This window comes from Microtus ochrogaster, unplaced genomic scaffold, assembly GCF_000317375.1.
Source record: "Microtus ochrogaster isolate Prairie Vole_2 unplaced genomic scaffold, MicOch1.0 UNK29, whole genome shotgun sequence".
Classification (NCBI taxonomy): domain Eukaryota; kingdom Metazoa; phylum Chordata; class Mammalia; order Rodentia; family Cricetidae; genus Microtus; species Microtus ochrogaster.
Window position 1 is genome coordinate 3,229,359 of NW_004949127.1, and position 14,611 is coordinate 3,243,969.

A 14,611-nucleotide genomic window follows, 5' to 3' on the forward strand; every position below is an offset into this window, starting at 1 on the left:
AGAGCTAGTTCCAGGACAGGCTCCAAAACCACAGAGAAACCCTGTCTCGAAAAACCAAAAAAAAAAAAGAATGGAACAGTGGGCAGGAGAGACGGCTCCGCAGGTAAACAGGACTGCCACCATTCTGAAGACGTGACTTTGATCCCCGGCCACACACGGTGGAAGAGCGGATTCACACACGCCATCCTCTGGCCTCCACGTCAATACCCACACATTGTATAATAAATACACAGAATGTGACAGAAAGATATACCAGCTTAAGGGTCGGATGAAGCCAGATCCACAGTTGCCTATCCTCAGACGTATCCCCCGGGGTCTTCCTAGGCTTCCAGAGAAACGTGACAGGCCCCAGCGTTTCTCTGGGATACGTATTTGCCCGGTAAAGCACGAGACTCCCTTGTCGCTTTCCAGACAAGCAGTGAACCGCAGCGAAGGTCAGTCCTGCAACAAACACAAGCAAAACACCCTGACTTCAAGGGCTCACAAGAAGCCTTGTTTCCTGAGAGCCGTACTATTAACCACTGTTGGTCTCCACAAGAAGCTTAAAAGAGAAGCAGGCACACAGAGAGCTATCCAAAAAGATTTGTTAAATGAATGACTTCGTGAGTTCCAAGTTGTTTCCACCTAAGTTTACCCCACAGAACAATGGCTCACTTTACACAAAAGAATGCTATTAAAGATTTAAATATCAACTCAACCTTTCTTACGTTAACACACACACTGGGAGTAAGAATATCTCACATATTGTCATATTAAAACTATGAAATGCTTACAGTAGACACTCATTCAACAAATTTATAAACACACGAAGATTAAAACAGCGCCCGGCTTTGGAAGCCATTACCTGTGTCTGTGCTACACATCTGAGAAAGCGCCCTCAGTATTTCCTCCTCTTTGCCCTTCAACTCCAAACAACAGTAATACGATAAGTCCTGAACAAAGAAAAAACATAATTAAATATGCTATGATCTGTTTACAAGGCTTAAAAAAAAAAAAGCTAAGAAGTCAATGCTATATCAGAAAACTTGCTGAGAGATGCAGGAGGTTAAGAGCATGTACTGCTCTTGCAGGGGACTCAAGTTCAAGTTCCAATACCCGCTTTGGGTGGCTTCACAACTGCATAACTCCGGCTTCTAAGGGGATCTGATCTAACACCATTGGCAAAAAAGAAAACCTGTTCTAAGACACAGATCAAACCACCCAAAACCGCTTCCACAACTCAAAATCTACAGCCTGCCTATTACTATACATTAGCAGATATTCTGAAGCCAATCTGAGTCAAAGGTCAAAATGAATCTTCATTTAATTCATAACATACAGAGTCCTACATTTTAGCAAGCATATTTTATTTTATCCCACTCACATTGGCTAGTTCAAAATGGGCTATAAAAACTGCTGCTTCTAAATAAAGTATTGTTCTTTCCTCAGATCGATGCAAGGTAAGAAGCCATAGGAAAGGAGCAAGACAGAGAATTTCACAAAGTGAGCTGAAGTCAGGGCAGTCCCTGACTTGTACAGCACACTGCCGAACTCTGACATAAGCAATGAACTTGTCCTGTCTTCCTCCCATGCTGTCCTGGCTATGCCAGTCTAACTAACGCACAAGGAAACCGAGAGTACAATCTTGCTACTGTAGTTAGGATGAAGAGAGACAGGGCTGAGTACTGAAGAACCCTGAAGAACTATGGCAACAGCTACAGCCTTCCCTACAACCTCACAATCGGTCCTACCGTTCCCTGCATTGCAGGAGAGCACCAAGGCACCGAGATGGCTATTTGTGCAACGCTACATGCTTCAGCAGAAGCAGCATTCGTGCCGGGACCACTGACACCCAGACCAAGCCTAACCACAACAGCTTGAAACAAGCCCAGTTTACTCAGCAATCAGAACCAGAAGACAGAATTAGAGCTGTGCTTTAGACAGATCCCAAGCAATCTCTACCATCACTGGCCTAGAAACCTTCCTGCCAACAACAGCACCCTCTCAGTTATCCGTGACCAGATGGACCTGGCCCAAATTTGTACAACCAGACTCCCAGCTCAGTAGCTGTATGGTGAGTTACCCAGACCTCGTCTATAAACAGAAACTTTCTACCTCATGCTGTGGTTGTAAGGACTGAATGGTGGAACACACGGAAAGCACTGAAAACCGGCTGGATATAGACGGCCCTAGTCCAGTATTGACTATATGAGACCCCGTCTCAAAAACAAAGAAAGGCACACATCCCTTAGATGTCCACCTCTCCCACTAAGGCTGCTTCATCTCCAGCACAGCCGTGTCCCAGTCCTCACAGAAAAGACTTATCACAATGATATTCTTTGGAACAATCAAAAGCAAGTTCTGGGAAGAATCCCGGTCCTGCAGCAAAGCACACCTGTAGGAGGCAGAGGTTCGTCATGGCGCGGTAGCTGGCCCGGTGGCTCTTGGACGTGGGCCTCTCCCCGAGGCAGTAGCCCCACCTCTTCACCATGTGAAAGCGTTTGGCATGCCAGATGTGAGTCTCCAACCATATGTTCTTCTTCTGTCTACGGTTAAATTCCAGCGTCCGGTTTATGTGACATCTTCGGGCTTTGTGGCATTTATTTTTTGAAAGTTCCTTTTTCTGATGAGCAGCTTTCTCTGCCTACAGTTTAAAGAAGAAAGGCTGACCCTGTTAGTAAGCACCTCAGGCCACAGCTGAACGTTAGGAGTTCAAACAACTATAATACATGGGCCACTTTGCTTAACTGGTTGGTTTAGAGTCTTCCCCACACTGGTCAGAGAGGGAGACAATGGAAAGTGAAGATTTCAGAGGCAGGAAAAAGGAAGCAAAGTTCTAACACTTGCTAATAGGCAAGCCTCTTCTTTTATGAAGATACAATACTTATAAAATTTCAACACACGAGGCTGGAGAGATGGCTCAGTGGTTTACGGCACATTGTTCTTGCAAAAGACCCAGGTTCAATTCCCAGCACCCACACGATAGCTCACAACCATCTGTAATTTCTGGCGCCCTTTTCTGATTGTCTGGGCACCAGACATGTACATAATACACATATATACATACATGCAGGAAAACGCTCATACACATAGGACAAAGTAAACAAATGTAAAAAAATGTTCAACATAGTAGCATAAGCTTCCTGTGGCTATTAGCGGACAGAAAGATTAATCAAACACTAGCTTCTTGCTTTAATCTTTACATAAGAAATACAGAAATGGAAACACCAATTCATTCATTTAAACATGCTACATTTTGGGCTGGAGAGATGGCTCAGAGGTTAAGAACACTGACTGTGCTTCCAGAGGTCCTGAGTTCAATTCCCAGAAACCACATAATGGCTCATAACCATCCGTAATGAGGTCTGGTGCCCTCTTCTGGCATAGAGGTGTACATGCAGGAGGAACATTGTATACATAATAAATAAATCTTTAAAAAACAAAACAAAACATGCTACATTTTGCTAAGAAACAAACCTCACATTTGATTGATAAGTGCAAAATTCCTGATTAGTTTTCACACTTAAATCTCTTCTATTATTAAGCTAAACTTCTTTGAAAACAAACTCTTTATAGATAAGGATTTCAACTAGCTGGATTCTAAGCCGCTCCCAGCACAGTACCAACACACTGTAGGCATTTCATAAATACATCTTGATGCATATAGTAAAGACGGGTAGCTTAGCCAATTTTAGAGTAAAGCCCAAACATAATCAGATCTGTATAAAAAGATTAAAACCCCAGCACTAGGGAGGTAAAGGCAAGAAGATCGGTTTAAGTTCCTCATTAGCTACGGATCACATTTAAGACCAGCCTGTGCTATGTGAGAACCTGCCTCACAAAGAAAAAGGAAGGAAGGAAGGAGAGAGAGAGAGGGAGGACAGAGGGGTTCCAAGTGCTGTAATTTAAACTCTTGGAGTGGGATAGGGTCTCACTATGTAGCCCTGGCTGGCCTGAAAAATCACTACATAGACCAGGCTGGTCTCACACTCACAGAGCTCCCCTTGCCTCTGCCTCCTGAGCCTTGGGATTAAAGGACTACTAAGAGCAGCTATAATATCTAACTACCTGCTAAAGTAGCCAGAGAAGGTGGACAGGGCTAGATAATGATCAAAACAAAAATATTCAAGCAAAGTAAAAAAAAAAAAGTTAATAGTAGGTGTGATTTCCTTAAAATTCTTCCAGGCCAACACTTGTGATCCCTTCTGGAAACTACTAACCTAAACGTTAACACTAAGTGGATGCCCACCTCTTTTTTGGCCAACTCCTGCAACCGTCTAGGAAGGCGTTTGACATTGTGGCTCATGGCTCTTCGTCGCATGTGCCGTGGAAGAGTCTGGAAAACCAGCGAATTCGATGACTTCTGGGCCACAGCTTTTAACATAGCACTGATTTCAGCAGCGCGTGCTTGGGCGAAAGTAGAGGCTGTAAGGGAAACGCCAAGGTCACTCACAGCAAATCTGGAGTCAGTGGTCTCGCTACGCTGCCGGGTTTCACGGGAGCTGACCTGAAACAAGCGCTTACAAACAGACACCATGACTCCCACGAGTAAGCGCCAATACTTGTCATTTCTGTGTTCTAGTCCCTGGAGAAGATTCTTCAGTGTTAATGCTTTTTTCCAAGTTTTCCAAAAGAATTCCATTTTCAAGCTAGAAAAATTTTTTATCTTCCTAAATATTCTAGTCCGCAAATAAGGTTAGCCAACTTTGGAGTTGTGAAGACCAGAGACTGTAAGCACTTACAGTCATGGCACAGAATCACAACCTGTGCTTCCTATCTCTTTAGCTGTGCACTGTGTTGTGCGCACATGGCTACATGCACCCGGATTCATACGTGCAGGGGCCAGAGGAAGACATCTGTGTGTTCCTGTCACTCTCTGGTCTCCAGCTGAACCGGAATCTCACTGGTCTGGTTGGACTGGACTGGCCAAAGAGCTCCCGGGGTCAACCACGCCCAGCTTTTCACACTCGAGTGTCCCAATCTCTAATCACAACTGTTTTTAATCGCAATGCTCACAAATGGAAAAAACAAAGGGGAAAACTTTATTAAGAGCTTGATTTCAAGGGGGTCATCACTTTCTGCTTTTTCAAAACCTGTAATATTTATTATTGGGTTTTTTTTTTACTGAAAACAGAACCAGTGTCAAGCTTCTCTTTCTGCACATATCTCTTTCTGTAAACTGGTGCTAGTGAAATAAACAAATTCATCTAAAAACAGAGATATCAGAAAGCACACACCTAAGTAATGTTCAAGGAACAGAGTGTAGGTGATGGTGCATATAGAAGTGACAGTGGGGATGGAGGTGACAGATGTGAACCTGGAGGCCAGGCTTTCAATCTCGGCTTCTACGGCTTCTGCAGTACTTTCAGAGGGAGAAGGAAGTTAGGGGAACAGCTTACAAACAGATTGATGAGAGGACTCAGAAAGAATCTGAAGAGAGAACACCAGCTAAGGATGTAATGGTGGGAGCTCAGGCTAGAGGTGAGCAGTGGTAAGAACAGAGAGGGGGAGCCAGGCAGGGCAGCAGACAGCAGCGTGCTGGCTCTAGAAACAAAGAGCTCAACCTCCTTACCCACACCTACCGGTTATGTATTTGGGGATCTCCTGGGATGTGCCCTCAGGACCCGCTTTCCAGCCTCCCTTTTTCTTAAACATGATTTTGGAGGAAGGTTGCTCATTCCCATCAGACTCAGGGAGCAAGTGGGGACTCATCTTGTTCTGCCACTGCTGTGAGGTTCCAGAATGAAGTTCTAGGAAGTTTTTAAAAATAAAACAAAAGAAGTATGTTACGAGAGGTAGGATAACCATAGAGAATTAACCTGTTAACCCTACAACTATCATACAATTTTTTTTTAAAGATTTATTTATTTATTATGTATACAACATTCCTTCCATGTATGCTTGCATGCCAGAAGAGGGCACCAGATCTCATTACAGATGGCTGTGAGCAACCATGTGGTTGCTGGGAATTGAACTCAGGACCTCTGGAAGAGCAGTCAGTGCTCTTAACCTCTGAGCCATCTCTCCAGCCCCCATCATACAATTTTTATTATTTGCCCATACTCGTGTGTGTGTGTGTGTGTGTTGGTGTGGGTGTGTGCACGTGTTCATGCATGAACACAGGTTCCAAGGACTGAACTCAGGTCTCCAAGCTAACCCACCAAGCACTTGTACACTCTCAGGCCCCACTATCTTTCCTTCTAAGAAGAATCTTGGGTAGCAAGGTGACTTTCACAAGAACAAGCCCAAAGTCACAAACTGAGTTAGGCAGTACAACAGGTACTCACGTCAGTGTGACAATGACAGATACAGCCGATGATCGTGTCAGTGTGACATACTGACAAGTGTAACAGTAATCACATTGATGCGCACGTCAACAGAAACAAGGAAATTTTCTCCTTTGAGATTTCCAACATAACATGAATTATTAATTAAAGTCCTATAATTGCTATGGTATAAACATCTGCAGACAGGAGAGGTCAGGAAGAACAGCACAGGGTTCCTGGCTATCCCATTGGAATGTGAATTAGGCCTCTATAACCTTAAAACACATTAGAAGGTTTGTCACTGTGAGCTATAAATGAGATAATATTTGGGAAAGCTATACCACATAGCAAAGTTGCAGAAGATCCATTTTTAGATCAAATCTAGAGCTTAAGAATTTAAATCTAGGGGCTGGAGAGATGGCTCCAAGGTTAAGAGCACTGACTGCTCTTCCAGAGGTCCTGAGCTCAATTCCCAGCAACCTCATGGTGGCTCACAGCCATCTGTAATGAGATCTAGTGCCCTTTTCTGATGTGCAAAGATTCATGCAGACAGAACACTATATATAATAAATAAATCCTTAAAAGAGAGAGAGAATTTAAATCTCACGTTCAACCAATCAGGTCTAAAGCACCCTGCTCCTTAAACAACCTCTCCAATCTGGCCTTCTCTACAGCTGTCCAGTGGACACCTCCACCCTACCATTTCACAGGGGTCTGCGGTTATCACATTGGTTAATTTCTCTTAGGAAATACAGGGGTATAACTTAAATCAAACATATCAGCTCTAAAATATGCATAATCATACTATGGCAATATGTCTATCTTAAAAAGTCAAGTGAACCCTCAGTGAACAGCAAACCTCCACTCCAAAAAAATTATCTGTCCTCCCTTCTTCCTCCCCTTTCTCTTTGCTTCCCTTCATGTCTCTCTGTCTCTGTCTCTCTCTCTCTCTCACACACACACACACACACACACACACACACACACGAGTAGAACAGAGAACTTAATCTCAAACACATTGTAATTTTATGTGTCATTATCACATAGACTCAAACATGGCACATGAATTAAGGTCAGAGGACAACTTTCAAAACTCAGTTCTCTCCTTCCACCATGGGTTCAGGGAATGGTACCCAGGTGGTCAGGAGTGGGTGGCCTGGGCATCTCCCACTGAGTACTGACCCACGGAGCACCTGACCCACTGAGTACTGGACCCACTGAGCACCTAACCCACTGAGGAGTACTGACCCACAGAGTACTGACCCACTGAGGAGTACTGACCCACGGAGTACTGACCCACTGAGGAGTACTGACCCACAGAGTACTGACCCACTGAGCACCTGACCCACTGAGCACCTGACCCACTGAGCACCTGACCCACTGAGCACCTGACCCACTGAGCATCTTACCAGGCTGTAATTTTAAATTCATACTGGTGGATTCTATTGCTTTCATTTTGCAAAAAAAAAACAGAATGAAATTCAACTGTTAAGTGACTCACATGGGGTGACCCCAAAGCTGAGAGTCAAACCCCAGGCAGAGCTGGAGGTCCTTGTACTACCCTGTACTTCTCCACCCTCTGCCCGTGAGAGGAGAGCAGCTGGGAACCGAAACTTGGGCCAACCGAAGTTCCTCTGGCCTCTACCTACCCAGGGATGACGGCACGGCTCTGTGTTAGCATGGGGTTACAGGTGAACTTTAACGTGAAGACAGACTTGCAAGATCTAATAACAGAGATTTTTGTATCTCTCTTTAAATCAATTTAAATTGTTTACCTCTGAGATGAAGGCTAGCAAACAAAACTGGCAAAAAGCAATTTAACTCAAAATAAAGTACAAAGGACACTGTGTGCAGCTTACCTTGTTTTTGAGATTGAAAAGGTCTCCCCGCTCCAAAATGGTGCTTTCCACCTCTTTCAGCCCTAAAGCCAGAGGCTAAAGTCACATTAGTGGGCTGGTTCCTCATTTTCTTAGCATGTTTTCTTTCTTTTGCGTTCGACATTTCTGGAAAGGAAGCAATACACTTAACAGACGGAGAGAAAACTCTTATTTCGAAAACAATGAATTGCCAGACACGGTTGTTCACGTCAGCATTGGGGAGGCAGAGGCAGGAGGCTCAAGAGTTATCCTTAGCCACACAGCACGAGACCAGCCTGCCTACCTGAGACCCTATTTCAAAACACAACAAGGTAAAGGGACTTGCTGATGAACCTGATGGCCTCCATTCAATCCCAGGGACCTACACAATGCAAAGAGAGAGTCTACCCTTAAAGTTGTTCTCTGACAACTACAAGCTCACTGTGAAATACCCCTAGGCCCCACACTAATAAATACCAAAGGTAAAAACAATAAATTCAATAAATGTTTATATAGCTCAAAATTTGATGACACCAAAACATTGCCATAGTCATCTATAGCAGGTATTCCAAAAAAGCCATGAATGGTATCCATACCCAAAACTCATCTCAACAGAAACACACATGAAGCAGAGGCCCGGATCCCCCACTGTCCTTCAGCCCTGCACACACGGAGCAGAGCCCCTGGATTCTTCTCTACTCTCCCACGGACAAAGAAAAGCAGAGGCATAATGACCAGCACTGCAGTGATGGCATGCCAACGACGGCACGCACGCTCCACTGTGGGATAAAGGACACCCGGAACCCTTTATGGAATTTAGAGGCAGCGTTTGTGTTCCAGCCCCTGCTTGGCCACTTACTGTCTCCCTAAGCCTTGGCTTCTCCCACTCTCACGGTTTCGGTAAGTACTGGATAAGAATGCAGAGGGCAGAGTGGTGTGGGATTTGGTTTCCGTGTGCGTTAATAGCTACACTGAAGCTGGGCTTTTCCAATCTGGGTAACCAGTATCCTTAAAAACGTTCTTGTTTGCCAGGCAGTGGTGGCGCACGCCTTTAATCCCAGCACTTGGGAGGTAGAGGCAGGCGGATCTCTGTGAGTTTGAGGCCAGTTTGGTCTACAGAGAGAGTTCCAGGACAGCTAGGGCTGTTACACAGAGAAACCCTGTCTTGAAACCCGCTCCCCCTGGGGAAAAAAAAAAGCTATTGAGGGAGTAGATTTGAGACAGGGTCTCTCTGTGTAACCTTGGCTACTAGCCTCATACCTACGGAGATCTGCTTGCCTTTGCTTCCTAAGTGACATGCACCACAAAAAGAGGAAGAAGGAAGGAAGGAAGGAAGGAAGGAAGGAAGGAAGGAAGGAAGGAAGGAAGGAAGGATGAAAAAATAAACAGGCACATCTACTTCAGAAAGTGCAAATTGGCTTTTATCTTTAATAAATAAATTCAATAAATCTTTAATAAATGGTAAATTTACACCAAATACACTAAAGAATTGCTTTAAAATAAACTTCTTTATGATATATTATAGGTAACTGATTTGTACATCTAGTTCATATACCGGGGTCGGGAGTGGGAAAACGCTGAAGCCCTGAGCTAGAGGAAGATGACGCCCCTGACACCGGACCCCAGTCGCCCTGAGGCGATCTTGCAGAGAAAGGAGGCAGAGGTGACGAAAGGCAGACCACACCTCTGCTTGGTTCCCCCCGAGTGAGCCACCCTGCCTCTTTAGGGAACCAGAATGGGATGCAAGCGCATTCCCAGCGTGGGTTCTGCCTGGCAGGGCAAGGACGAGCATAAAGCTCCAGGGAGCGCAGTAGCCAGAGGCTCCGGACTGGAAGAGGGCCCGCCCGGGCAGCATGGACCTCGGCATGAGAAAGATGCCCCGAGCCGACCCCGCCACTGCAGGCCGGCGTGCGATCCCACACGCGGCCCCCACGAGCTGACGAACCCCGCTAGGCACCAGCTCCTCAACACCAACCTGCCAGACTCTCTGAGGGTTCCGCGGGTCAGAAAGCTCCCACCGCAGAGGCTGAGCAAGCGAGCTGAGGACGCATGCGCCAGCACAGCGGCTTCCTCCACGTGTCCCGGAGCCGCCCGCGAACTACAATTCCCATCATGCCCTGCGAACCCACCCGGGGGTAGTACCTGAGGTAAATAGCCTGGTGCCTAGAGTTGTCTGGTCAGAGGAGTGAGAAAAGTTGCTGTAGAGTCTTCTTCTGGAGGATATTCGTGAGAGGATTAGCATGTCGTCCATAATCAAAAAAGTGATCAGCACCGCAAAAGCCCCGGCGGCCATCGGCGCCTACAGGTAATGATTCCCATGATAGCACAAGGACCGGGTGTGCACGGGTCGCCCATTTGGAACTGCGGCTGCAGGAGGTGTCAGAACCGACCCCTTATAACACGCGAGGAAAATTAGTCCAAGAAGGGGGACATTGCACCCAGATCCCCCTCAGGGAATAGGCTTAGTGTGCCCAGAAGCTCGCCCTCCAGGGACTTTGGCTCCATCTGGAGCTGCCTGACTCCGGAGCCAAACTTGCCTAAACTCGCTTTCTCTGGTTAGAAGTGGTAGCACCCACCTACACACCCCCAGCCCCTCGGCTTTTGCCTTTGTGGCTTCTAGTTTTTGGTTTTCGTAACGACTTTGTTGAGAAATAACAAACTAGTCAGAATTCTCATTCCTTTCATGGGTACAATTCAGTGGCGAGCGCAGAAGTTGTCCAGCCATCACCGCTTGCTACTCTAGAAACCTTTGTACCTGAAGTAAGCTTTCGTTCCGCTTGACCCCTTATTTACTTCCCATCGCTATAGGGTTTACCTGTTAAAGATGTGTCCCCATAAAAGTATCCTACACCATGTGGTTCTCTAGGATGCAGCTCAGACTAACCTGGAACCTGCTGGTCTGTTTCAGTGTTCTTAGCTCTGAGATGGGGAACAGCACACTTCTTAAAACCTGGGGACCAGCTTGAAACCTTATTTTCTCAAGATGCCTCGGCTTTAAAAGATCCCTGGATCGTATCTTATGTGTTCTTGCAAACTTTCCCCTCGTTAATTCCTTTCTAAATCTTCACTAAAGTATGTCCAGAGCCAATTTTCCTTTTGAAAGAGTAGTTTCTGATGTAGTGTCTCTTCACTGTCAATCAGAGCTGCAGGTTTCCTTTCTGCAGCTGCAGCATTTGAAAAGCGGAAGATGTGTAGTGGTGCCAAGTACTTAACTGATAGGAAAGTGTGTAAGAAGTGATCCGGTGAGAAAGGCCTTCACCTATATAACAACAAGAAAGCATCCGTGGATGCTACGTGACAGGCACCTTTTCTTCTTCAAGTTGTCTCAAGGTCAAGCTAGCTGACTAGCTCAAGGTCATAAGTTCTCTCAGTGACAGTTTGGTTTGAACTCAAACCCTAGCTCCCTGAATACCACACTATCAAGAGAAATAGCATTCAAGTGTGGAAGAACAGTCATTATTATTATTATTATTATTATTATTATTATTATTATTATTATTATTATTATTATAAATAGGATTGGAAATGAAACTTGACGGTGTGAGAGACCAAATGAAAGAGAGGAAAACCAATTCTCTTATTTGGAGCAGAGAAAGAAAAAAAGATTTAGAAAACTCCTTGTGAAAGGTCTTTAGGTTAAATTTTAAAGGTTGGACTTCCCGTTTATGGCAGTGTTGTGAAGTTCGACTCTTTAAAGTTGAATTGTTGAGGATTTGCATTCCTACCGGAGACACTAGTTAAGTGAAGGCACAGAGATAGAAGAATACAGGATGCACAGTTTGGGGGAAAATAGTCTTGCAATTGAAATGCTTTATTTTTCTCCCAAACTATGTGCCGGGTGTTTTATAACTTCATACACATTTTCTTTGAAATGACTCACTTTCACTTAAATTAATTTTAAAAGGAAACTTTATCAGAATAAATAGGAAACAGGACAACAGAAAGTTAACTGTTTAAAAAAAACTCAAATAAAAAGTGTTAAGGTCAGCCCCTAAGTTGCAAAATTCTATTTACGTACTGCAGTTGGCTCAAAGATTTGGGCTGCTCTTTTTGTTAAAAGTGTTTCTGGCTGGGGTTGGAGAGATGGCTCAGCAGTTAAGAGCATTGACTATTCTTCCAGATGACTCAGGTTCAATTCCCACATGGCAGCTCACAGCTGTCTGTAACTTCAGTTCCAGAGGACCTGACACCCTCACACAGACATGCAGGCAGTCAAAATACTAGTGCGCATAAAATAAAAATAAATTATCTTTTTTATAAAAAAAAAAAAAAAGCATTTCTGGCTGGAGCTGGAGAGATGACTCAGCAGTTAAGAGATCTTCCAGGGACCCAAGTTTGGTTCCCAGCACCCACATGGGTCTGTTCACAACCATCTGTAACTCCAGCTCCAGGGGATGCAACACCCTGTTTTAGCCTTCATGGGTATCCACACAGATGGTGCACATACACACATTCACATAAATAATAAGAACAATTTTCCATGTGTTCCTGGCTGAGGGTGGAATTAGCTCAGTGGAAAAGCCTGCTGAACATTGTCACTCCCCACGCTAATTTTTTTAAAGGGATAGTTTCTTAAACTTGTTTTCTGAAAATAATCTCCACAATTGCTACTTCTACTAATGCTTCCTTAGCCCTAACAATGTTCCATGTGCACAGTTAATATTAAGGGCTGACATACAATAAGTTGACTAATTTGCTAAGGTCACCCCCTGAGTAATTTCAAATTGATGTAATACAATTTGAAAACAGTGTAATGAACTCCGGGGCTGATTCTGAACAATTTCGTTTGTTGTCCCCAGCTTAGAAGAATTGAAAGACAACAACAACAAAAATTCTCTTAATATGTTTCACTGTTTATGGCTGACCTTCTGGGAAAACATTGAAAAGTTGGCATTAAGAGTTAGACTTTGGCTGAGTGATGGTGGCGCACGCCTTTAATCCCAGCACTCTGGAGGCAGAGGCAGGCCGATCTCTGTGAGTTCGAGGCCAGCCTCTGTGGTCTACAGAGAGAGTTCCCGGACAGCCAGGGCTACACAGAGAAACCCTGTCTCAAAATGAAGAGTTGGATTCTGTCAGGGAGAACAGAGTTGGACTTTGGATTTAAATTCTTTCTTGACTTCTTTTTACTTGTGTAGCCTTGCAGAGAGACTTTGTCTTAGTTGCTTCTTTATCTCCTAAATGAACATGATAGTAACCCTAGTTCTTAAGCTTAAATAAGGAAGCGATCAGTCCAAACAAATTTGTCCTGAAGCCTAGTAGCGCGGGTGTAGGCCTCCCTCTTTCTGTTTAGAACTGCTCTACATAGATACCAGAGAGTCTGATCCCCATGTAGCAACCACACAAGCCCTGTGTGGTAACCCTCCTGTGACCACTGCAGGTGGGAGGCAGGGACAGAGAATCCCCAGAGCCAGCTGATTAGATAGACTAGTCAAATCACAAGTTCCAGGTTCAACTGAGAGACCCTGCCTCAGTATAATATATAAGGTGAAGAGAGGTTGAAGAAGACTCCTGATGTCAACATCAGGCCTTCACGGGCACATATGCACCAAAACTCAAGAACATGTATACACACACACACACATACACGCTCCAAACATACATAGAGGGAGTCAAGAAAACATAGCAAAGTATTTCTGATGACTTGGAACTGGTCAGGTCACTTTTTTGTCAAGCTGCGTGCAACACACACACACACACCACATATACATACAAGAGAGAGACAAGAAAACATAGTATAATATTTCTAATTGACTTAGAACAGGTGAGGTCACTGCTTTGTTAAGCTGTGTGCAGGGAAGAGACGCAACAAGAGTGTGCCAGTTTGGAGGGTTGTGGGGTGGCGAAATGTCATGGTGTTTGGACTTGCCACCCTGCATTCTGATCAAAGAGAGTAAGAAATGCTAGAAGACCATTTGGAACTAAAGGCTTTTGTGCATGAAGTTTGTGGCGCGTACACTGTAGAAATTCTAGGTCCTCTAGAGAGAATTCTAATATGCTGATCTTTTCAGTCTGCAGCGTTGGGATGGACGGGCTGTTGTCACTGATTAGCTAGCCAGCTCAGCACATTTGAGGATGCCGAGGGCAGAGTCTGGAAGGATTGCAACATCCGTGTGTGCCGTTCCATTTTGTTAGCACTGTCATAATGCGGCACGGATTGTGACTGGGAGCTTAATTGGAACGTTTTTGAGAGTTTTACCACCCTTGGTTTTGGGGTTGGTTTGGTGTAGGTAATCCTCACACATGGTGATCCCAGAAATTCTAGGTTTGGACCATCATGCCTAGTGTATTTCTGGCCAGGAAGTAAAATAAAATGCTTTTAAGTGTCTGGAATCTGCACAGGTGAGTTGGTTCAGCAGGGAAAAGCATGCAGTGACTTTGATCCTGGGAGCTGCATGGTGCAGGGAGAAAACTGATTCCTCCTCCAGTGTCCACCATGGTGCGCACACACACACACACACACACACACACACACACACACACACACTGAAGGCGAATTTAATTAATCCAGGC

At 44.8% G+C, this 14,611-nt stretch overlaps 2 protein-coding genes across 2 annotated transcripts in view; one reads left to right on the top strand and one right to left on the bottom strand.

Moving 5' to 3' along the window:
* Positions 1-10,115, bottom strand: part of Pop1 (POP1 homolog, ribonuclease P/MRP subunit) — a 26,217-nt gene extending 16,102 nt beyond the window's left edge. Inside the window, exons 1-7 of the mRNA XM_005368137.2 lie at positions 10,077-10,115; positions 8,105-8,248; positions 5,562-5,729; positions 4,229-4,404; positions 2,375-2,623; positions 845-932; positions 254-441 (exon numbers count right to left, since the gene is read on the bottom strand). Coding sequence (XP_005368194.1) covers positions 254-441; positions 845-932; positions 2,375-2,623; positions 4,229-4,404; positions 5,562-5,729; positions 8,105-8,246 — 1,011 coding nt within the window. The 5' untranslated portion in view covers positions 8,247-8,248; positions 10,077-10,115. The remainder of the gene's footprint in view (positions 1-253; positions 442-844; positions 933-2,374; positions 2,624-4,228; positions 4,405-5,561; positions 5,730-8,104; positions 8,249-10,076) is intronic.
* A 105-nt stretch (positions 10,116-10,220) lies between these two features.
* The window catches only part of Rida (reactive intermediate imine deaminase A homolog), a 16,637-nt gene continuing 12,246 nt past the window's right edge, over positions 10,221-14,611 (top strand). The window contains exon 1 of the mRNA XM_005368138.1: positions 10,221-10,406. Coding sequence (XP_005368195.1) covers positions 10,342-10,406 — 65 coding nt within the window. The 5' untranslated portion in view covers positions 10,221-10,341. The remainder of the gene's footprint in view (positions 10,407-14,611) is intronic.